General features: G+C 41.9%; 3 protein-coding genes across 6 annotated transcripts; 2 read left to right on the forward strand and 1 right to left on the reverse strand.

The window, feature by feature from the left end:
* The first annotated feature begins 862 nt into the window (after positions 1-862).
* si:dkey-88e18.2 (interleukin-12 subunit beta) lies at positions 863-7,669 on the forward strand. Of its 2 annotated transcripts, none has more exons than XM_048978242.1 (8): positions 863-1,001; positions 1,929-2,004; positions 3,023-3,265; positions 3,348-3,441; positions 3,519-3,697; positions 4,478-4,626; positions 5,003-5,113; positions 6,567-7,669. In XM_048978242.1, exons 2-8 carry the CDS (start codon positions 1,929-1,931, stop codon positions 6,732-6,734), a joined length of 1,020 nt encoding a protein of 339 aa, XP_048834199.1. In that variant the 5' UTR covers positions 863-1,001; the 3' UTR covers positions 6,735-7,669. The 2 variants fall into 2 exon arrangements, with proteins under 2 accessions (XP_048834199.1, XP_048834208.1); XM_048978251.1 differs by having other exon boundaries at positions 923-993.
* A 1,596-nt stretch (positions 7,670-9,265) lies between these two features.
* On the forward strand, positions 9,266-12,952 carry LOC125709636 (protease-associated domain-containing protein 1-like). Its single transcript, XM_048978294.1, has 5 exons — positions 9,266-9,545; positions 10,031-10,131; positions 10,224-10,333; positions 10,782-10,949; positions 12,029-12,952. The coding sequence occupies exons 1-5, from the start codon at positions 9,473-9,475 to the stop codon at positions 12,147-12,149; spliced, it is 573 nt and encodes a 190-aa protein (XP_048834251.1). The 5' UTR covers positions 9,266-9,472; the 3' UTR covers positions 12,150-12,952.
* A 166-nt stretch (positions 12,953-13,118) lies between these two features.
* On the reverse strand, positions 13,119-21,357 carry zgc:73226 (uncharacterized protein LOC402792 homolog). Of its 3 annotated transcripts, none has more exons than XM_048978279.1 (6): positions 21,170-21,357; positions 18,974-19,142; positions 18,550-18,634; positions 17,516-17,601; positions 15,682-15,846; positions 13,119-15,423 (listed from the first exon to the last, which is right to left on the reverse strand). In XM_048978279.1, the coding sequence occupies exons 1-5, from the start codon at positions 21,324-21,326 to the stop codon at positions 15,696-15,698; spliced, it is 648 nt and encodes a 215-aa protein (XP_048834236.1). In that variant the 5' UTR covers positions 21,327-21,357; the 3' UTR covers positions 13,119-15,423; positions 15,682-15,695. The 3 variants fall into 3 exon arrangements, with proteins under 3 accessions (XP_048834236.1, XP_048834227.1, XP_048834222.1); XM_048978270.1 differs by having other exon boundaries at positions 15,700-15,846; positions 18,550-18,631; positions 21,170-21,356; XM_048978265.1 differs by having other exon boundaries at positions 15,700-15,846; positions 21,170-21,354.
* Positions 21,358-25,122: the final 3,765 nt, after the last annotated feature.

The raw sequence follows: 25,122 nt of genomic DNA on the forward strand, positions 1-25,122 counted from the left end.
AAGCCACCAAAGATAAAACATTAGAAAGGAACAGATCTTGCTAAGACAGGAATAAAGACACATTTAACATAGCATAAGGAAGAGAACTGGATTTCCTTCCATTAATGAACACCTTTCCTGCTCTGATGGCTCACCCACAACACCCAGGGACCAGCAGAAGCAAGGGAACCTGGAGAGCATGAATGTAGAGCCCATGAATACTCCTGGGTTAAACAAAAGCGAATCTAAATAAAACTAAACATTCATCTGCCATAGAAGCAGTCCTGAATGCAATTATTAGAGGATGGATGGATGGATGGATGGATGGATGGATGAAAAATTAAGATATGTTCACTGAAATTTACTGAGCAGTATAATTAAAGTATAATTAAAATTGCAAGATCTGATTGTTCCTGGAAATGAACCAGGGGAGTTTCTAGCTATTGGGAAATAAATTTAAATCTGGGGCTAAGTCAGGTTTACCCAGGCAAAGACTGGTTGAAATGGGTTTTACTGATAAAATTCTGCACACGCTAATGAATAACAGTAAAATAATTTAAACAGGTGCAGAATTATTTGGAGTCAAGATTTTACTTGTTCGGTTTTTTTTCTTTCAAGAAAAATATCACGCATTACTAGTAATGCGCGCATTTACAATACTCACTTTAAGTTGATAAAGATAAGATATATTAGTAATTCAAAGAAAAGGAGTCAGAATTGTCAGAAACCCCTCAGGGAATCACTACAAGTATAATGGTTACACAGAATTAGCCTGTTACATTAAACTTGCGCGGTCTACTCGCTCGCGCCACATCATGACCAAAGGATACTCTCCACTGGTGTTTTTGCCTTCAAGGAATTCACCGATAATGTTTCCGTATTTGCTCGAAACCACTTGCGTACGTGGGTGTCTAGCTCTATAAAAATGGGTCAGTGTTAGGGTTACACAAACTAGCGGGAACGGACTTGTAATCCCCTTCGCAAAACAAGCCCAAAGAAAATAGAAACGCTCAGGTACCAAGGTAGGGGGACTCGGAGTGTGGAAAAGGGGGGGTGGGAGGAAGATAACGCTGGTTCGTGATGTGTTGTGGGTTATTTTAAACATGTAGATATGATTATTCTTGTATTCTTATCACGTTTCATTGAATGCCATATGTCTTACAATAATAATAGCAATAATAATAATAATTATTATTATTGTTAGTAGTAGTAGAAGCAGCAGCAGCAGTAGTGTTATTATATATAAATTTGATATTAAGTTTATAAGTTTTCACTAAGATATAATATAATAATATAATATAATGTAATAATGTAAATGATGCTGAAACTATTCTTAAACAATCGCCAAATGAGTGACGTTTTCTATGCGTCTATTTACCCTTGTGTTTTCTAATAAATTGCTTAGTTAATGCTATAACTAAGCTCTTTTTCATGTACTGATTGTAATCACTCTGGTGTGTGTATGTGTAATACATTGTGTGTGGAATTTGCATGTTCTCTCCGTGTCAGGCGGGTTTGCTGCCACTGTCAAAAAACTATCCCTGACCCTGACCGAGATAATCAGTTAGAAGATGAATGTATTTATTAACCTATTTAACACATATACAGAGATCACTGGATTCAACCCAACATTATAACATTCAGCACGGATACGAGATCTTGAGAAGTGTCATGTTTTATCCCTGAAGGAAAAATAACAAGACAGGTGGATTGTACATGTGTATTTTGTTCTGAAAGGTAACCCAATTGCATCCTCTTCAGCTCAGTTCCTGATTTTATTTGAAAATGTGTAAAGTTTCCTTCATACCAGGGTGGTGTGGGACTGAGTCATAGATTGTGTTTCTGTCTTTTAAAGTGAAATGAAAAAATAGGAAGGTGCCCATGTCGGGTACCATGTTAATCATTAAACATGCAGAGACGTGTTTTGGGCCTATGTGTCACCCTCCCAGATGCCGGCTGGATCCTGGTATTTCCTCCTGCTCTCCCTGCCTTCCGTGTGGGGGCTCAGTTCCTTCCCAAGCCACAGTAAGGTCTTACATTGTGCCTTCATATCTGCAGAAAGCATGTGAATTGTTTGCGGAATTACTGTATTTGAGTTAAAAGAATGCACTTCATTCATTATCTTGATCTAGACATGCAACGAAAGCATCTAATTGCATTGATTGTAATCAAATATGCAACAACAATAATTAATTATGATAATATGATGATGATCAATCAATCAATTAATGTTGCTATTGTCTTTATTTATATAGCACTTTTCATTCATGAGATGCATTTTAAAGTTTCTTACATACGGGATTAAAATACTGAACAAAGATGGAGAAGCTGTGTAACATATGTAGCTGATCAAAGAAAGTGTAGAAAGAAGAAATGAGAATCTAAAAATAAATATCCTAAAAATATAGATCCTTTCATAGAAAAACCCTTACAGTGAAATGATTTTTGGACCATTCATAATGTACAGTATGAATTACTGCAAATAAAACCAAATCCAGATTGGAAAATATTTTAAACATTTGGGTACTATTTGAAATAATATGCTGAACATATTATTCGTCCTTAAAGTTTCTCTTGTTGCATAATATCATAGGATAAATACACATTATACTCTTTATGGTTAATTCTGGGTGTGTCTTTTTAAAGTATGAAATCAGAGATGTTATTAGTTACAGTTACATTGTTATGTTGAGAAAATTGCTTTTAGGAAATGAAGGACATGACTAGACTGCTTTTTGTATAACTTTCGCATAAGCATTGGAAGTGAATACACTGAAGGACTCTTGCACCAGACATTTACACAACTTAATACATGTGACTCATTATGCATTACTTTTGTATATACTTTTCAAATTGTTTTTTATAATTTTGAGATTGAGATTGGCTCAGGAAAAATTGGGAAATCTGGCTGTTTTCGAGTCTACATCTACCTTTCTTCAGTTTACTTGTATTTTTCTTGTATATTGTTTCAGTGTTTTATTTCTGCATTGTGTGTTTCATGGTACAGCACTGATGTATCTGTGCACAACTGTTTTTTCTGCAGTGGAGGTGGGCAAGGTAGAAAACAACGTGACCATCGTCTGCCGCACTGACTTCGCGGGCGACTTGACCTGGAAGCACAGACGGGATGGCGAGGAAATCAGAAGCGTCAAAGGGAAGAGCTTAGAGCTGCTATACCTGGAAGAGCCAGATGCTGGTGAATACAGCTGCTGGGATGGAGAAAGGAAACTCGACAGCACCTACCTCCTGCTGGAGGAGGACAACGTCGAGGAGCAAGACGCTGAAGGTGAGCAGAGAAAACACGACGTGTTGGTAGGTTATACCAGGATGTTCCATTTATGATTCCGTTTTTGTCTTCCTCTTCACAGAAGCCTTGATTTGCTCAGCTCAGACGTACAGCTGTTCCTTCACCTGCAGCTGGTCTCTGAAAGGCTTCACCGCTGCCCGATTAAGATATCAACGGTAGCACATACGACACGAAAAGCCTACACACTCAAGGTCATTTGAGTTGAAATGAAAGAAAGGTTTGTCTTCTACAGTGATGGCCAAGATCCAAGCCCCTGGATTTACTCCGAAGCCCATGCACAGCAGGTGTTTACTCTTCAACTGACCAGTTCCCCTTTTACCGAAGAGGACACCCCCATGATCCTGACTGGAGAAGCGGTGAGCTCCACGCACTACGTGAAGAGGACCCTGCAATTTTTCTTCCGTGACATTGGTGAGCGGCTTAAAATGTCTTAAAATAGAAATAAATACGTGAACGCTGATTTTGCTAAGGATGTGAAAACCAAGGTGACTCATTGAAGAGATCAATGTGACATGGGCGGGATGTATAGAAGAGGCCAGAGGTTTATCTCGGTAATAACTTCTCTAGGGGTAACAGAAAGCTGCTCCACTAAATACACTGATATATCAAGAGGGAAGAATTAAATCAAGGTTCTGTAGTTACATATATAATAATCCAGTGTTACTGTTAAAAGAAGAACATATTAATAAGATAGTGAAATTGAAAATGAATAACTAGCGAAACAACTAATCAGCATGAAGGATGAAGGTCACCTGTATGTTGCTCCCACGATTGACAGTCCCCCCCCCCCAAGTCAATATCTACCCCTGTGTCATGCCCTGCTCGTCGGCTCCTCGTGTGTGCCACGCCCCCGGATTGCCCACGTGTTCTTTCCCGATTGTACCCAGCTGTGTCTGATTATTTTCAATCAGTCCTGTGTATTTCAGTCCGTGTCTTACCTGAGTCCTTCGTCCGTCATTGATGTTGGTCGATGTTCGTGCTCCGTATCCCAATAAACCCCTTGTTAGCCCTGAATTCGGCTTGTCTGCCCGTTCCTGCCTGCCGACCCGCACGATCGCCACTTCGCCCGACCGCGATCGTGACACCCTGCCAGTCTGTCTATATTATTTGTCATTCTGGATATATTTTCTCACGTTCTGCCAAAACTATGACTTGTCAGTCAAATAGACAAACATCTGTTTCCTGCCCCAGTTAAGCCGGACCCACCACAGCTGGGGCTGTGCGAGAAGCAGGGGAATTTGCTCAGCGTGACTGTGCAGCCCGCAGCCAGTTGGGCTAAGCCCCTCAGCTACTTCCCGCTTGACCACCAGATTGAGTTCATATACCAGAACGATGGCACGGTGAGGATTATCGCCAACATGACCTGACCAAGCCACTGCCGTCAACAGGCCCATGCTGAAACTGTGTTGCAATAACATACTGATAGTGATCATAGCAGATACAGCTCTGGAAAAAATGAAGATACCGCAGCACACTTTTCAGTTTCACTCCTTTCTCAATTTATGGCTATATGCAGAACGTAGCCTTCTGCCAGCAGAACCAGGGTTAAACCAGTATTTAAAAATGCAGATTTTTTTTTTAAATATAGAGTGGTCTCTTCATTTTTTCCTGTATTTAAACATTAGCCCACTGTCACTTGATGAAGAAGAAGAATCCTGTGAGGCCACAAAAAGCAAGTTACCGGCCTGGTTAATAGTGCTTCTCTTTACTTTGCAGACGGGCCTGTCCAACAGCAGCACGGTTCCTGGAGGAATTAGCCAGATACGTGCTCGCTCCAGGGACCCCTTAGTGCCCTCGCCCTGGAGCCAGTGGAGTCCATGGAAAAATGTAACTGACTGATTGCCCTCCTGTCCCTAAGCACTGTTGCCAGCCTGCCCCACCCAAAGCTCAGCTCACATGGGGTGCTTGGGATTCGATTTCTGAAGCCTTACTTTGCCTTTTCATCCGTCTTTTTGTTCTCTTCAGAGCAGATTAGCTCTGTCCGTACCTGAAAATCCATCTCAAACTCCAAACATCATTTGCTATAAGACAGTGCTATAATATTGACTACTATATCGTAATTTATTGACAGCATTACCTATTTATCTGAAAGAATTAAATTATGAATTTATTTATCCTATGTTTATTATTTATTAACGATAATAAGTTATAGTGTAGGGAAATCCTTGTATAATGGTATGAGGAGGATAACTAGAAATTTGGTAAAGCAAAATTATACCACGCATTTAGCTTTCTTTCGTGATGAATTATACAATTCAGCTGTGCTCTCTTTGCATCAAATCTAGAAAGTATTTGCAGTTGGCTCTCAGAATGAGAGCGTTTAGCATCTAACCAGTCCACAAGTTCAGATTCATGTTTTTTTAATACTTATTTTTCTACTATCTGTCCATTTTAATGACATAAGTAAGTTGACTTCTCAGACTGGTCCTTTTCTTTGGCTTTAGAGCTGACTTGTTGAAAGTGCTTGTGAGGCACCCCTCTCAAAGCTCTCTTTGTGGTTGCACTTGTATGTTTCTGTCACAAACCTATTTCAAGCTGAGGACATGATAACCAGCTCGAGGAACTGGAAGTCATCTGATCATCTTTGTGACAATATGTTTGTGCTGCACTTGGTTGTGGTCTATTTTTCACTGCATGCTATTAAAAAGCCTCTCTGTCTCGCCTTCAGACTTAGCCCTTTTGTTTCCTTTTAATTGTTGCTTTGCATAAATCCTCACTTTTACATTGAGTTTTGTGTATACAATAAAAAAAATAGTCAATAGTAATATAAAATTATAACTTGTATATCAGCATGAATTTTTACTGAACTACTAGCTTCCCAGTTTAGCCTGAGATTATATGCACGATAGAAATATATATGTTACCATCTTAACATTGTGAATTTAGGGAAAATATGTTACAATCATTAACCATTTTAGGCCTTGAATATGTCTTGCTCCAGGTCCTTAGTGAGCTTAGCTATGCAGCACACCGCCATATATAGTGTTTGTTCGTGCATAACCTAATTGTGTGTTGTCACTCATGGCCTCAGAAGAGTACCACAGGCTATCTTGCTTTTCATTTCCTCTAACATCAAAAGTGCCAAAGAGGAGGCATGAAACTGTACACTGAAACCACACTGTTGTGGTCTGAGTGCACAATCCTGCAGCAGGGATATCATGCTTTAATTAAATGTACGATGTGGTACAAAAAAAACTTCCAAAAATCACAGGAAAAGAAAGACGCACAATTCTCTTAAAATATTAAAGCAAATACCCTCTATTTCATTCTCCAAATGCAGATGGTATCTTGGACGAAGACGAAAATGAGGGATGGGAAGAAAGGAAAGAAAATTAAACAACGTTTTAGAACCTCGAAAGAAAATGATATCCTCTACTGCAGAAAAGAGAAAAGAAGAGATTATCAGAGGAAGAAAAAGCAGAGGAAGGACAGTTCAGACCACAACTGAAAGGCACACGAGGACCAGACTGGGGGAATTATGCTTCTTAAAACCCTCGTGGTAAAAGCTGAATCCTGACATAAAACAGCAAGTTGGAAATGGGTCAAAGACATACTCTAAGATCACTGAAGCGATTGTTTTGATGTGAATACAAGACTTTCTACTTGAAAATGGCACTAGTGTAGTAAAACAAAGCTATGAGTGTCAAACAACAGAGTTAATGTCTCTGTAAAGACACTGGTAAAAGTAACACTATGTTTCTCATTCGAATGATATAGTGATTGCTGTACACAGATAGAATACCTGGTATTGTCCGTTAGACTGGTAATGTGCGGTAGATGTTCACTTCGGTTCCATGCTCACATGGTGCTGACAACAGTGTTGCTCTTGGCAATTTGCATTTTTGTCACTCTTTTATATAAAATCTTGAGTTAGAGATGCTGCAGTGAAGAGGATTTTTAATTGATAATATATCAAATGTACTATAGATGCTATTATTTTGCAAGGAATCAGGAGCAGGTACATAGTTTAGTTTTTAATTACTTTTTAATTATTATTGTTGTAGGAAATGCTAAAGTTGCGAGTGCATAAGCGCATACTCACAAGCCTTCCTTGGAAAGATCTGGACTGTGACTGGTTTGTTTTGGGCTCTGTGGGCATTTGCATCTGTTTTTTTTTTATTATGTGCATTTATGATCGTTATTGTAGTGTTCAGCTTATTAATGACCATTCACGTGCCTTGTTGAATGTAGTTGTACTGTACATTTTAGTTGTTTTATTTAGGTGTGTCGGGGGGGCCACCATATAGGGTGCTGTCATTTTTAGTAAGGCCTTAGTAAGGTGCCTGCTAGTTTGAGCGGTGGCTTCACAATACTCAGTTTTAAGGACAACAACTGAAAGTTATTATAAAGCTGTTTCAGAACTTCCCCTGATCGTTAATAAAAATACCCTGTAAAGATGAATACTGTGCACTAATGTTGTTCTAACATCCACACCTTCACGTAAACATCCATCCATTTTCCAAACCGCTTATCCTACTGGGTCGCGGGGGGTCCGGAGCCTATCCCGGAAGCAATGGGCACAAGGCAGGGAACAACCCAGGATGGGGGGCCAGCCCATCGCAGGGCACACTCACACACCATTCACTCACACATGCATTCCTATGGGCAATTTAGCAAGTCCAATTAGCCTCAGCATGTCTTTGGACTGTGGGGGGAAACCGGAGTACCCGGAGGAAACCCCATGACGACATGGGGAGAACATGCAAACTCCGCACACATGTGACCTAGGCGGAGACTCGAACCCGGGACCCAGAGGTGTGAGGCAACAGTGCTAACCACTGCACCAGCATGCCGCCCCCTATTAGAATATGTTTTCTGGTGTCAAAATAGCCTTTCCTTAATTATAAGTTTGTCAGTTAGCCTACACATCCTCATCAACTTCCAATGTGAAGGTCCTCTTCTAGATAGAGCAGAGAGGCCTGTGTTTTGGTTAGAAAATTACGTGCTTTGTCCATAGACCCACATGCATGGTCAAATCACCGTTGGTAATGCCAGTGATAACTCTTCAGTGGCTCCTAACTCTACAGTGAGAGAGTAATTATACAACGCTCCTCACACCAGATAAAATGCTTGGTAAAATTTTGTATTCTGATAGAAGGGCGACACTCTGGACAAAAAGTTAATCATGTAAAAAACATAAAACTGAAATAACATTTGGTTTATTTAGTAGCCACGTTCATCCAAGGCAGCATACATTTCTGAGAAAACGGGTTCAGACAATCCATGGAGCAGTTGGAGGTTAAGGACCGTGCTCAGGGGCCCAGTGGTAAAGTCACTCAAGATGCTGATGGCAGACTTCTGCAAGCCGAGGAGGTGCACATCCCCGTCATCATCAACGGATCTGCTGTGGAGTAAGTGAGCAGTTTCAGGTTCTTCAGAGTGCACATCACTGGGGGCTTCACAGGGACAGCCCACAGTGGCAAACCAGTGAAGAAAGGCACACCAGTGTCTTTTCTACCTCCAGGGACTTAAAAGGTTTAGCAAATTAATTGTTATTTTTTTGTATTGTCCCGTTTTGGACTGTTCAAATCATCTGCAGTATTCTTGTTGCTGCAGTTGTGGATTTTTTACGTGAGATTTTTACTCACCTGTATATCAATCAATCAACACATCAATCAATTGATAAATCAATCATTTTTATTTTATATAGGGCATTTTCAAAACATTACATTGCTTCAAAGCACTTTACCTTATCCTTGCCCAAAAACCCCAGTGAGAAAGCCAGAGGCGACAGTGGCAAGGAAAAACTCCCTAGAAGAAAGAAACCTTGGGAGGACCTAGACTCAAAGGGGGAGCCCATCCTTCAGGAGCCGGCAGAGGAAGTCAAATGAACATACCAAGTGATTTGACAAATAAGGTAAATCAATTCGATTTGAATCGCACTCGTGAGGTCAGAGATCTACACCTCTGCCCATTACTTTTCCTTTCATGAGGCCGCCTGTACATTAGGTGGCGATATATTTTGATTGCGATGCTTTAATTTCTTCATTAAATACGAAGAAACGAATGAATTAAAAGGAAAAATGGTTCCGATCAATTCTGAAATTGTTGTATACTAGTTGTGTTTCTGCAATTTTGTTTTTTCTGACTGGCTAGATAATTTATATATTTTGTGTCCGCGGAGGTATGTGCGGATCGGATAGAAATCGGTTTAAAGTCTAAGAATCGGACACCTTTAGCAGAATCATGACAGATCCGTACGGTGTAGCCCCGCTTCTTATAGCTGGGGTAATATTGTCACAGCTGCATTTTATGTTAGGTAAGTAAACGTCAAAAGATATCTTTATACCGACTTATATAGCATACGAACCGATGAAGACAGCTGTCTGTTTCTCATGCAAACTGGCGGTAACTTATCTATACTGTCTGGGTGAAAATGTAACTTTGAATCCAGGTATTGGTCTGAATTCTCCGTACACACGAATTCTGCACCTCAGTAATATCGTTTCTTGCGTTTCTTATGGAAATAATTTTTGATTTTCTGATCTATTGGCTACAACCCCCTCGACGCTGCTATGTTTCTGTGGTTTGTATTATCCCAGCTTTTTTTGTTCTTAAATATATTTTTAAAAATCAAACGGAGACGTATTTCGCGTTGGACTTTGAACTGCGAATGATAAAAAGAACTTCACACGGTCTTATTCATTTATTTTGTGTTAAATGAACAGGGCTGGTTTTCCTTGTTACGGCGGGATTATGGCTTTGCCTTGGTTGGTTGTGAGTTGTTCCCTTTGCTTTCACTAGGACTCGGAGTAAATGAGCTGCTGTATTTCCGCATCCTCAGGCCTGAAGATATCGGGTACATATTCAGCGCAGCCCCTGCCCGAGACTTCGGTGGCGACTTTGTGAGTTTACATTACGTTTCAAGCGTGGTAAACTGATGTCCATCGATTCATCTTTGAATAATCTTGTACTCCACTCCACCTCTCTCTGACAGACCTCATCCTATGATGAGATCTACCTGGTTCCTGCTGAACCCTCGGATGGCTGTTCGGAGTTAAGGAACAAAGAAATGATAGAGGGCCAAGTTGTCCTCCTGCAGAGAGGGTATGAGACCTGTGCCTTATGGGTTATGGTCCCTATATTTGGGGCAGGGAGATGAATCAAACCTAAGCATGTTTGCTTTTGAACTCGTCTGTTTTACTGTAGTTTCTGCTGTGTTCACTTAGGCAGAAATGCCTTGGGACAAGTATGTAGTATAGCACTGATGAACCCGACCTTGTGTCCCACAAGTTATTGCTTAGTCGTAAGATGCTTCCTACTACTGCCTCAGGTGAATTGTTTAAGTGAAATATTATATGGTATAAAACAGCATATAAAATGTTATTCGTTTGGATAAAATGTTTGCAAGTTTTGTTAAAAGTATTGTGCTTTTGTTAATGTGCCTTAATAAATAATCACCAGTGCAGAAGCTGGATTGGACCTGTGCAGTTGTGCAGGCAGTAGCAATATGGCCGGACAGTGTGACACTGTGTGTATGTATCCATGCACACAGAGGGTGCTCCTTTGTTCAGAAGGCACGGGCTGTGGAAGAGGCCGGCGGACAGGCTGTGCTGATTGCTGACAGCGCCTCTGACAACGACAGCCAGTACTTGGACATGATCACCGACGGTACTGTGAACCTGCCGAGCATCCCTGCACTCTTCCTCCTGGGCCGTGACGGGTAAGGTGCTCCACTGGCTACACATGACCCTGTTCTGAAAGGAAAAAAAAAATCTTTTGTTTTTTTTTACTTTCTCTCCTGGCCCCTGGAAGATGGGCTCCCCCTTTGGGTCTGGTTAGGGTTAGGGCTTCCTCTGCTGGCCCCTGAAGGACGGGCTCCCCCTTTGGGTCTGGTTATGGTTAGGGATTCCTCTGCTGCCCCCTGGAGGATGGGCTCCCCCTTTGGGTCTGGTTAGGGTTAGGGCTTCCTCTGCTGCCCCCTGGAGGATGGGCTCCCCCTTTGGGTCTGGTTAGGGTTAGGGCTTCTCTGCTGCCCCCTGGAGGATGGGCTCCCCCTTTGGGTCTGGTTAGGGTTAGGGCTTCTCTGCTGCCCCCTGGAGGATGGGCTCCCCCTTTCAGTCTGGTTAGGGTTAGGGCTTCCTCTGCTGCCCCCTGGAGGATGGGCTCCCCCTTTGGGTCTGGTTAGGGTTAGGGCTTCCTCTGCTGCCCCCTGGAAGATGGGCTCCCTCTTTGGGTCTGGTTAGGGTTAGGGCTTCCTCTGCTGCCCCCTGGAGGATGGGCGCCCCCTTTGGGTCTGGTTCGGGTTAGGGCTTCTTCTGCCGGCTCCTGGAGGATGGATTCCCCCTTTGAGCCTGGTTCCTCCCAAGGTTTCTTCCTTCCAGGGAGTTTTTCCTTGCCACTGTCGCCTCTGGCTTGCTCACTGGGGGGTTTTTGGGCAAAGATAATGTAAAAGGCCTTTGAGACAATGAAGTGTTGTGAAAATGAACTATACAAATAACATTGAATTAGATTGGCAATCTTATGTTAATTTTTAGTCATCATTTTTCTGCTATTAAGTCTTTGGAATTTTGTCTGTTGTCTTTTCACACTTGTTATTGTAGCCATCTCACAATTCAAGTTCAGTTTGTTTGCCATATACAGACAAAATGATGTGTTTATATCTTCTAGACCAAAAACTACATGTAGTGCATATATGCAGTGCATATGGAATGTTTGTTTCCCACCCATGTGTTGTGACCTTATGTGCCCATATTAGAGGCACGACTGAGGTGCATCTTGTGTTTCATTATACTCCTTCAGGCATATGATTCGTCGATCTCTGCAAAGGCATTCTCTCCCGTGGGCAGTCATCTCCATTCCGGTGAACGTGTCTAGTCTGGCATCTTTTCCCCTGCAGCAGCCACCCTGGACACTCTGGTAGAGATGCTGATTCTGGCTGTCATACTGAGTGCTGATCCAGCCTTGTTGCTTTTCGCGGGGGAAAGATTTACACAGGATTTTATTATTTATGTTTCAGATCTCTGGCATGCTTTCTTTTGTGCTACTTAGGATGCTCTGATACTCTGCCCCATACCCTACTGAGCGTGCTCTCTGATGCTCCGCCCCATACCCTACTGAGCGTGCTCTCTGATGCTCCGCCCCATACCCTACTGAGCGTGCTCTCTGATGCTCCGCCCCATACCCTACTGAGCGTGCTCTCTGATGCTCCGCCCCATACCCTACTGAGCGTGCTCTCTGATGCTCCGCCCCATACCCTACTGAGCGTGCTCTCTGATGCTCCGCCCCATACCCTACTGAGCGTGCTCTCTGATGCTCCAACTGCTACTATTCCATTGTTACTGCAGTGATTTCAGCCTGTAGATTTCACTTTCCTTTTACTTTTGAGGCAAACAACTTTTTTTTTTTCCCCTGGGTAGCCAACTGAACCAGCTGTTCTTGTAGTTTACATATGAGCTGAACAACAGACATGAGTGCTTATCAGATACACTGATAATTTTACTTGATTATAAAACTTATATGACAGCATGATGTCACCTTGAATCCCTTTATTGTTTTTAAGGACTCCACTGTCTTGAAGGTGTGATTTAGCCATTAACTGTGAGCTATTGTAATAAAATTGGCATTCGCCTATTTTGGTAATATATTCATTTAATTTGAATAAAAATATGTGTTGCTTTTTCCACATTCATGGAAGGTGGCCAAAATAAACCAAAATGGAAAAAGGCAAGTGTGGCCTGTGCTTTCTGAGACAAGTGCTACATTTAGTCCAAGAATAGGGGCGAGTGACACTTGCCAGTATGAAGCTTGCAGACAATGGTCCTATTACCATTTCAATTTATAATCTTTGTGTGAGAGAAATTTGACGGGTCATTGGACAGAACCACATGACTGGGATTTTGTGAGAGATTTATTTAGTTTGCTTTTCCATGACAGGACAGGAAATGGTTTGCGGTGGGTTGGGGAGACACAACTTGCAAAGAAACACGGCTTTGGGACTGAGACAAACGCCAGGGAGATAGATGGTTATTCACATGAGTTGGGACTGGAGTGAGGGTGAGTCACACTGAAATAAATGGGGTGGGGGGGGGGACTCGTACTACCATTCAACATGCAGAACTCACTGTATATCAGAAATACTTCCATATTAAGGGGTTGATGCCTTTTGACTATCTGGAGCCAGGGGATACTTTAAGATCTGCGTCTAAGGAGGTAGGACTAAAGCAGTGCTGATTTGGCTACTTGGCTCATTAGCCATGTTCTGAGAATGGGGTGACTGTCATTGATCAGTTAGCCTTGGATCTGTGGCACATTGTGCTGGAGATGGAAGTCTTCACTGAATTCTCTGAAATACACTATTACACGTACACTATTCAGACACTAGAGAGCAGTTATGGGACCTTTGGAGTTAAGGGAAACCGTCCCTTTGGTTTTCTGGAAATTTTCCCTTGATTTATAGTCAAGGGTGCAAATTTTATAATGAGGTACCTGTGTATTATATGGAAAATATGAACATTCATATTGGACCTGGAAACTGAGCAGGGAATCTCTCTGTCAGTCCATATCCTTATACCTATTTCAAGGCTACCATCTCTCCACCCTATAGATTGTGGAATTGCTTTCATACACATTGCACACATTTCAGTGAGACCGTGTCTGTGATTTTTGCACTGGAATCCCGTTACAATGCCGATGTGACAGAAGACAGACATTTTCCTCTTGGTCTATAGCAGCACATGTATGCGTTGTGTACCATTCCGTATATTTTCGGTTCGGTACACACGATGAAATGAATTAATACATTTATTGACACATGCAAAATCTAAATTCACAGATGTAGATGTTCAACACAGAAAATATTATACTAATTGTGGCTGCGAGTTGATTTCAGCTAATGCTGGTACAGTCCGTTATAACTGCCGGTTTGAGAACACTTTGGTTTCCCAGAAAAGTACACCAGCGCTGGAGAGAGAGTAGTTGGTTAGACTACAGCCTGTATCATGAAGCCAGATTTCTGAAGAATTTTGGTTCGGACAAGATATCTGGCTGAGCAAGAAACCTTGCTTCGTGGTACAGGCCCCACAAACAAAAGCAAACATACTGACTCATTTGAGAAATCATCTGAGCCTCTGTACGACCAGAGCAAGGCAGAAACCACCTCTACAAGTTAGTCATCCCGTGGCATTTAAGGCGATTTTGGCAGGAAATTCAGACTGAAAGATAACTAGGTTATAGCTACAGCTAATAATATGTTTATTGCTATAGATATGCTGATATACTTGGTAGTAGAGAAGACAGTTCATTATGGTTGTTATAGGTTTGTTTTTCTAAATTTATTTTACGTAATTGTTTCTATAATGTACAAATAATGTCTCTTAGGTTTTGATTATTCAGACACACCTTTGTATTGCAGCTTTGCCTAATTGTGCTTGCGGTTTTAATAATAAATAATTTCAAAACTGTTTTCCCTGCTGCTGCGAGGTGTGTACCGAACCATGAATTTTGTGTACCATTACAGCCTTAGTGTCCTTCTTGACACCTGTGCTAAGCAGCCACAAAAGAATAGGGATACCTTCAAAAGCAGTGGATGATCTTATATTCTTGTATTGTCTGAAATTGCCTGATGTCCTTTTGTGCACTCGAATTGTTGGCATGGATGTCACAGGTAGTTGTTTTGGCGGTGAGGTATTGTATTGAGTAGCCTCCCTCTGCTGTAATGTCTGCTGAAGTATAAGGACTGGCTTATTTATGTGAGCCTGGGATACGGTTACATAACAGGAAGTCCACAATGAAGAATGTGTCACAATGTTGACTAGTAACACAGCGATACATGTCAGGGAATCTCATTCCGCCTCCCCCCCCCCCCCCTCCCAAATCCCACGATCCTCCCTGTCATAACACAGTCTACCTAATCACTCTCTGATTTGTTACCCTCCTACCACTGATTCTCATGGTTGTCTTCTGCTGTACCCCAAAGCGGAAGGGTGTGCTTATTGCTAACAAAGTGAGCGAAAGACAAAGAGCAAGAGTTATACAATGACTGACTGCTTCACTAATGCACATGCTAGCATCAAGGGTGGGACATCATTATCAATAAAGATGAGTGTGAACCTGCAGTGGGCATTTCATGGTAGAATTGGGGTCCACTTCACAGCGGGCTCGTAGAAGAGGTTGCCAGTCGCTTTCCCAGATAAATCCTGAAACACAAAGACCGAAAGTTGTTTGCATTTTCACATACTCAGTCTTGTGACTGAAACTTCATACAGAAGTCAGTGTCGCAATTCAGTTCACTATGGAGTGACTCATCAGCTCTGTCTGAATGTCAGTTTTTTTTTTCTAGTCTGCAGTATATCTGCATTCAATGTCAGTGATTACAGTGCAAACCCACTTACAGTGAGATCTGTCTCACCCCACTGCAGAAGCACTTACAATCTCACTGGCCCCACTGTGCTTACAGAGAGTGATATGCTCACCCCACCGCCAGTGTGAGCAGGTGTGAGGTCACCAGGGATGGTATGAACAGGAGGAAGACCTCAGAGGAGAAGAAGCCCCACTTCATCGCCCCGCTCTTCCCCACCCCGAGAGAACATGAGCGCTTTGGCTGCTGAAACATCAATTTTCTGTTGGGGAGAGAGACAACAAGATTAGAGAGAAAGGAATGTGCAAAAATAGAGTGAGAAGAAGAGAAATTGAGGGAAAAACACAAAACAGCTGTTAAAATGTCCAAAGTCCATCATCCCTCAATCCATCTTAAAACTGCTCATTCTAATTATGGTGATGGGGGTGGGGGAAGGTAATTATCATTAGAGTTTAATTTTAGAATAAATTTATATTGAAGGGCTTAAGACACTAGAGCACTTTAAAGTTTAAAACCCAGTGGATGGATCTGCCGCTGTTACATACAGTACTGTGCAAAAGTCTTAGGTAGTCTAACATAATGATGTTGAAATGATCTTTGTGTTCACGTAAAACTATGACATTACTGTACGTCTGTCAAAGTGTGTTACCTTGGCCAGGGATGGATTACGGACCGGGCCAGCGAGGCCGCTGCCCAGGGGCCCTTGGGGTGCAGGGGGCCTGTGGGGCCCCTAGTCCAAAACAATTTGCAACGCTTATCAACAATGTATTTTCGTTTGTCTATTTTAGAGGGCCTACATTCTTTGATCCTCTGCCTACAAGGGCCCCTGACCCTATAGGGAGGGCATTTGGCTGCCAAGGGCCCTTGAATTGTGGTGCTGGTGGGGGGGGGGGGACGTTTTGCCCAGGGGCCCACACAACCCATAATCCGTCCCTGACCTTGGCTGTTTCAAAACTTGTCCTAAAGTCACCTCAGCGTGTGCTGCAAACCGCAAATACACCCAAGTATTTTTTGACTGGACCACTGGCACACCTCGTATGGCTAATCAATACTTCATTAACTACACTACTTCAAAAAACTAATTTCATTAATTAATCAAGTGAGTGGGTGGTGAAATTTAATGAATACATGGGATGGCTGAGGTGCCCCTGAGGAGAGGCTTGGGAACTGAAGCAGTGTCCATCTAGCCATCCAGCAAGATATCAGAGACTCTTTGGAAAACTTTGAAAAAAAAATGTTAGTTTTTGTGTTACTCTTAATATTCATATGTTCTAATGTTAAGTTGTGTTTTTTGTTCTGAGCACATATGCCATTACTACTCAGATTCCCTCTGACTGCCTAAGACTTTTGCACAGTACTGTATGCACTTGTGTTAAGGAACACATGTCTTATAATAAAATTTATCCATCCATCAGTCCTTCCATCTTCTAACCATGTATCCTGTGCAGAACCATGGGGGGCCTGGAACCTATCCCAAGCAGCACAGGGCACAAGGCTGGGGGTACATCCTGGGGGCATAACAGTTGGTAAGAAAATGAATAATCTAAACCAGGGATCTCCAACTCCGGTCCAGGAGAGCTACTATCCAGTAGGTTTTCTGTCCCATTTGGCTTCTAATGAGTCACACCTGTTCCTGGTATTTACCTGAGATCAGGTGTGGCTCATCAGAAGCCAGGTATGATAGAAAACCTACTGGAGGGCAGCTCTCCAGGACCGGAATTGGAGACCCCAGATCTAAACTGTAATTGTGTTTACTATAACAGAGCCAATTAATATGTAGATTATTCACTGCCAGCCAAAAAAGGTGGTGGAAAAGAAGGGGAATGCAGTGTGAAAACAGCACTGAACAAATACAGCAGCTAACAGTATAGCAGCAAACACTTGCTTGGCCCGGTGATCTGGGCCACAGCCAGAAAGGCACGTGTGCTTACTTGGGGGGCTGATTTTCAGGTCGACTGGACCACTGCCACACCCACTCTGCGCTGCTGCATCGTCTGCACTGGTGCCAGTCTTCCGGCTTCCATAACGAAACAAGTGAAAAAACATGATTGATTATGTTGCCTATTCCCCAGAACTTAGGGCACTTCAAGCATCTGTCCTTTCCCATACTGATCAGGTCCAAAGTGTGAGTCTCTGAGACCATTATTATGAGGTTGTCTATTTCAGTGCGAGAGGATGTGAGTGGGTTGCCTAATGCCGCAGTATGTGTACTTGCGACATGCAGTATAGTATGGTACAGAGTATGGTGCAGAATGTGTACTTGTGTCCTGCAGTATAGTGCAGTAGAGAGTATGGTGCAGCATGTCTATTTTTAACCTGCAGAATATCACAGTACACAGTATGTTGCAGCAGGTTTTTAACCTATAGAATATTATAGTAATTTCTTGGGACACTTGTTCAATTAAGCAAAAATATTTTATAATATTAATATTATAAAAAAATATTTATAATATTATACATAATATATAATAATAGTATAACAAAAATCAATACTTTATTCATTAGTTTACAAAAAATATGTATCATATTAGAAACAAGTTTTAGTTTTTTTAAGCAATTTTAAGTAAAATATTGGTTTCAACTAGTAATAAATTGAAACCCAATTATAGCTCTAAAAAGCTGTTCCGAGTTGAAAAGTTCATTGACAAGCAGTTTCATTGGGTGCTTTTTAATTAGAAACACCTTTGAAATAAAATTAAAAACCAAACATTTGTGTTTAGTATCCCTTAGGAAAGAGATGACTACAACTGCAACTAATAGCAGAATGACAATAACAAAATTGAATGAGTCAAACACATGTCCGTGCAGAAGATATGTGCAGATATATTAAACATTGCTTGTCAATTGACTTTTGTTATGAAACCAATAAATTTGCAACATTTTTACAGAAATACACGTGTGTGCCAAGACTTTCTGTGAGCGGTGTATGTTTCTTAGTGACCTGTAGTACAGTGCAGTACGTTACCTGTAATATGCATTCGGTGACAGAATTTTCCTCGCTGGCTACCTGTGGGGTGGTTGTCTTCTGGGGAGACGCCTGAGAAGTGCTGCTGTAGCAGAGTTTTGAGAAAAAAACAAAATAAAATCAGTTTATTGGTTTTCAGATAAATATATGCCAGGTTGTTATATTAGTTCATACCATTCAGTGGAAAAAATGATACCGTTGTATCAACGAATGCATTATGAATCAGTACATCTTTATAGTGTATGCCTGCTACATATAAATTATTCCACTGCTCAACCAACATCTTATTCCAAAGTGGAAATCTAGTCCATTCACTCAGCTGAATATTTTATAGAAGGAGGCAGATTCTTTTTATTAAGCAGTCTTTTTATTATTTAAACACCTGTCAAGTTTAATTAAAACTCATTAAAACATTTCTACACACTTTTCTGAGCCGTCTGCATGGGTGCTCCTCTCACACTCCAACTGTGCCTCAAGCAGGATCCTCTCTAGCTCCCCCTGCAGGAGAGATGAAGTGGTGCCCTGTGGACCAATCACACTGTCCCTGCGACTCGCCACCGCAGTAGTGCATCCATCCAGTTCCACCCATGATGCTAAGAGATAAAGGACAACCGGTACAGTTGGTAAAATAGAGATTTGGAAATCATTATGAAGAAAGTCTTTAAAAACACTGCAATATGAGCTGGATAGCTGTTCAATCGGTAATAATAATAAGCAGTTGGTATATCACTTGGCACCAGAGCCCCCACACCGTGACCCGTGCCCGCAAACCAATTCTGCCAGGCTGGAGGGCTACCCAGGATTAGCTCTTTCTTCTGCAACGCTTGGGAAACTATGACATCAAGTCATGTGCAGCATCAACTTAGACCCAAATACCAACATTTTATGAATTAACCGTTTCACTGGCATAGATAACGTGTAAAGGTGGATAAACATAACACACAACACTCATTAAGCTATACCCCTTAGTACATAATTGTCAGATTTGGCAATTGCTGCCACTCATCCAAATAACTACCAATCTGCATGTCTGTCTTTCTATGCATTTTAATTGCCACGGAAATGTGCAAAAGGTACAGATGAACTGATGATAGTATATAAAGGATATACTTGATATGCTTCATATGCTTTCATGGCACAAAAAAAGGTAACTGTTGAATAGCATAAAAGCATACAAATGATACAAACTGGCCAATGAATGACAATAATACAAGACAAATTGCAGGCACCGTCAAACAAAAGTAAAATTACACACCATAATGTTCATATTTATATTTCTCTGACGACAGCCACCTTGTCCTCTATTTCTCTCTTGCACATCCCTTATAGTGGAAGGGAGGATTCTAAACACTATTTATCCATCCATCCATTTTCCAAACCACTTATCCTACTGGGTCGTGGGGGGGGGGTCTGGAGCCGATCCCGGAAGCAATGGGCACGAGGCAGTGAACAACCCAGGATGGGGGGCCAGCCCATCGCAGGGCACACTCACACACCATTCACACCTACGGGCAATTTAGCCAAGTCCAATTAGCCTCAGCATGTTTTTGGACTGTGGGGAGAAACCGGAGTACCCAGAGGAAACCCCACGACGACATGGGGAGAACATGCAAACTCCACACACATGTAACCCAGGCAGAGACTCGAACCCGGGTCCCAGAGGTGTGAGGCAACAGTGCTAACCACTGCACCACCATGCTGCCCCCAAACACTATTTAAGAGAAGGTAATGAAGAGATGAAAGAAAGGGAGATGACTGGTGGGCCACAAGTTCAGTGTGCCAATACCCTATATTTCTTGGTGAGATGATGATTACGTAACCACAGTAACACCCACCGAGAAGCTACGAAAGAGATCATGCAGACACCTCCGCCATCCCCCAATGTCATTCCAAGGAACGAATTAACATTCGCCGAGACGCTCCAATTTTTTAAGATGCCGATTGTTTCACAACCATATCATCTACAAACATCAACAGCGGCGACTGAATGAAAAGCAACAGAAACTTAACACGTGTGAGGTTGTCTAGTGTCAGTTCGTTATAAACTGCTTATCGACAGCGATACCGCGCAGTAGGTGAGATACGGGGCAGCCTCTAGTGGAATAATGACATTCAAAAGACTGGAAGCCCAACAGCATTGTGCAAGCACAATTGAGTCCTCTTACACTGGAGCAGAGAGTGGTCAGGGAGGGGCGCACTAAGCCAGAAACATGCAGCTCCGCACGATCGCAAATAAACGCAGTGCGCATGAGCAATTCATGACAGAACAGCTGAACGCATCAGCTACTCAGAATAAGGTTGTGCAATAAGCGTTTTTGTTTTTTGGTCGTACGACTCCAATACCTTGCTTATTTGTTGTATATGTGTCAATTGCAATCGGATTCTACTCACTTTTTCTATAAACTATACTCGAACACAGAACGCCATCCCAAGCTTTCCTTGATGAAGAGCGTGCAACATTTATAGGCTTGGCGTCTTATATAAGCCTTAAACAGTTCCTGTTCGGGTGGCATTCTTGTGCAAGTTGTATAACACATGCGCAGTAAAGCCACGAAAATTAAGCAGCAATATGACTACAATTATTGCTGTACTATGTCCTTAACTCACATAAGGGACCTACCCTGAATTTCGTCCTCTGTTGATTGGGAACCAGTCTGTGACATTGTGAGTCGCCCTTGACGAAGGGAGATGCGGAGACACACGCTGCGCGTCCTGTACCGAGATGAACTCTCATTCACAGGCAATGTGTCTGTGTTGTTGGGGCTGCACGGAAGCATCCTGACATCACATCTCTAATCCCCTCCTCCTTCTTCTCCCCCACGTGTAGCTGCTGCAAAGTAAACAGATCTGCTGTTTAACCCTTTGTGTCACCAGCTAGAGTTTGCTCTCTGAACTGTGTCTTAGAACCACATCCGTAGTTTGATTTTTTTTTTGCTTTAGTGAACTGATGGCCACAATTGGGAAGCGAAACATGGACGGATGGTTTTGAAATGAATAGAGACATTTTATTCGGAGAAATAACTAAATTCAATATATATAATAATTATAATAGGCCTACAATAGGTTTTGAATAATGCTCTCGTGCTATAGTCCTGAACAGAATATTTCGGTAAATTTTCTTCGTATCAAAGTAAATCTCGTTATCTCGTTATATCCTAGTTGCTTCCTGACGATAAGAGGAAGTGACACGTAGCATGGTTAATCTCTTAGCTAAGCGATGAACAGTTACTTGGAGAATTTACCTCGGTGCTGTAAATTTACATAGAAGGTATCCCAAAAGACAACTAAGAAATTTTATGTTTCTTACTAAAATGGCAGTCGCTAATAATATTTAACAACTTCATTTTTTTTGTTACACAACAATAGCGCAAAGAGGTGAAGTAATTTCTGTTTCGCGTTTTCTCTGACCTCAAATAACCCATTTGAGGTTACTGAGGTGCGGACTTGTCAATGGAAGGTGAATATTTGCATTTGCAGGGCTGGTGGCAATGGGATTATTCCTCGTTATTCCATCTTTCGCTGCCAACTTGTCCGAGCAGAGAACATTGCACTCGACCAAATCTTACATAACGCTATATTAATTGTTTCGCGTGCTGGTATGGCCACTAGACGTTAGCGGAGATCGTCAAGCTGCCAGTACACGCACAAACGCGTCCGCGGAAAGACCACTCTGTGTCCGTGGCAAAATGGTTTTCAATGAAAAAAAAAATGTAAACTACGTTTTTGAATTCCATGGTAAATATTGTACAATTATCAAAATAATTGTCAGTTATTTCACGTGTATCATTCATGAACGATTAGTTTTCTAAACAACTGTTATTTAACAGCCACCCAAAGTTTTCATGAAAACGGTCGTTACACAGCGTATGGCTATTTGTGTATATAAAGGAAATATATATTTATGTAACATTAAAATGTTAGTAGCAAAAACACGAATAATAGGTAATGGAAAATGAACGAATGGGTGAACAGGGATGGAGAATCAATGAAAATCTGCCACATAGTTTGTGTAGGCATGGGACTTCTACGTAACAATACATACATTTCGTGTTTTACATTCATCTTTATGTCCACTCCAAATACTCAACTATTAGTTGCATTAAAATAGGTACGTGATTTGCAGGAATAATAATTCGCATCCTTCCTTGCTGCCGCAATGCGACTGCGCAGGAACCTCTGCGGCTGAATAGGTGTTACACCAAATTCGGAGTCGCAGCTTCACGTGTTGTTGAGAATGAACGCGAGGTTCCCGTGGCCGTGCACTAGCTCTCTACGCACTTTACGTAACTCAATTAAAACACCTAGCCAGTGCTGTGTCTAATTTCCACGTCTATTCATTTTTATGTAATTTTATTATTTAAGTTATTTCCACATTACATTTATACAGTGTATGTAAAGGTAAATTAAAAAAATATATATGTTAAAAACAACACGATATGCACGAGATGCATCTTAGTTTCATTTTCTTACTTTCTGATACTTGAACGCTGTCTGACATTCGGGTCACAAAATCTTATGCCCGCTGTGTTAGTCACCCTGTGCCAGAGCTGACCTGTACACCCCAGTAATGAAATCTTTCCAGGATTATAATTTCTAATTATGATAATGCAGCTGAAGTGTTTTTGACTGCAGAGTCTCTGCTATTTTCACTTTTTTGTTTGAGGTCATAATATCTGATGGCAATCAGGAATTGCATGAAGAATTGTGACCATTGTGTTGAATCTGATTGGTGCACCCCAGTCATGAAATCTTTCCAACATTACAATCTACATTGATAATAAATCACCTGAAATATTTTTGACTGTTGACTTTCCAGGATTATAATGTACAATGATGACAAGCCACTTGAAGTGCTTTTGACTACAGAGTCCCTGTTTTTTTCCTTCGTTTGTTTAGGGTCACAAGATCTGATGGCTGCTATCAAAAATTGTGACCCCTTTGCTGAAGCTCATTGGTGCAATCCAGTCATGAACTCTTGATGAAATCTTCAGCTGAGGTTGTTAGGAACCATGGAGCTACCAGCCATAATGTCTGCATCTCAACCCCAGTCTTTCTGTGCAGGAAGAATCCATGCTCCCATGGAGTATGAGAGAGAGAGCAGGACCTTGCATGCATACTTTCTGCACTAGACAGAAAAGTGGATGTGTTTTTCCAGAAAAAATTTACATAAATGTGTAGTAGGGGGAAAATGCAGCAGCAGTTTGCAAGAGGGGGGAAAAAGTATAAACTAACAATTTGAGCAAACTGTCTGCGGTGATATAATCCTGTGTGCTAAAATATCCAATGTTTTTTTTTCTTGATGGCTAGAAATAACAGCCAGGTCTCTCTAGGGCCCCTTGACTTTGAATAATCAAGAAATGAGTTGATACATTATAAAGGGTGCTAATTTGGAAATGGAAGAAACAATTCACAATGACCTGAACTCCAATAAGACCTTTTTAAATGTCTTAACTATTGAGTTGCTGTTACGTACTCTGCCACTGATACTAAGTGTCAGGACCGCTGAAGAGGGAGAACACAGTCGGGGGCACAGAGAAACATCAGCGACTACAAGACTTTAATGACAAGACTGGGGAAAGACTAACTGGGAAGCACTTAAATACACATACTCGATTGGACAAGACTAGGAACAGATGGTAATCAAGAGGATTCCATATGAGGTTAATGAGGGGGTGTGGCACACAGGAGGAGCGGCACGATCGGGACGTGACACTAAGTATTACTTTGGGATTGATGTGTGGCTGAACATGCAGTTAAGATTGTGCTCTTATAAAAATACGAACCAAATGAGTATGTGCATAGACCACGGCCGATTGTTCCAGCCGGCTTGAATGTCTTATTTTGTCCCATCCATGGTAGTTGATCCACATTTCTTGGGTGGTTGCGTCTCTAGGCGAAAGCTGAACCTCTTCACTAACCTGGTCCATGTGAAGAGTCTATCTAGCTGCAGTACTCGGCAAAACAACCTGGACCTGATAATTATATATAAGCAGACACAGGATAAATACAGCTCCTTGGAGCATGATGTTAATCTCACCTTTTATTAAGTAAATAAATGGACATTGAGCGACAGTGCCCCCTTGCTGTGTTAACGTAACAGCGCAGCACACTGCTTGTCCATGTGTGAAGTTCAACGCTCACGTCTTCCCCCGCCCATCTGCGTGACACAGAACCAAGGGGATTATCGAGTGTCTCAAGACGATCACCAGGGAGAAATCTCGCCGAATCACTAAGTTTTCGTTTGATTGCACTACCACGAAGAAACGTCAGAATGTCATGGTCACGCACAAAGCCAACATCATGTGAGTTCTCATCATCTGTGACATGAGTTCATCATCTCAACATCATGTGAGATGAGTTCATCATCTGCCAGCAGCACTTCCCCTCTCCTACACACTCATTTGTTTTGTAACGTAGCGTGAAGGTTTGATAAGTCAGACAGTCAGCGAACAAAGTGGTTTACTGTAAAAGAAAATTGCAGTGAGTCTGGAAGTGATCCCACAGGGTACAGAGTGGTGGGGAGCACCCTGTATGAGATACAGGTCTACCACAGGACACACACACACGGTTCAG

This window comes from Brienomyrus brachyistius, chromosome 2, assembly GCF_023856365.1.
Source record: "Brienomyrus brachyistius isolate T26 chromosome 2, BBRACH_0.4, whole genome shotgun sequence".
In the NCBI taxonomy this organism is placed as follows: Eukaryota; Metazoa; Chordata; class Actinopteri; order Osteoglossiformes; family Mormyridae; genus Brienomyrus; species Brienomyrus brachyistius.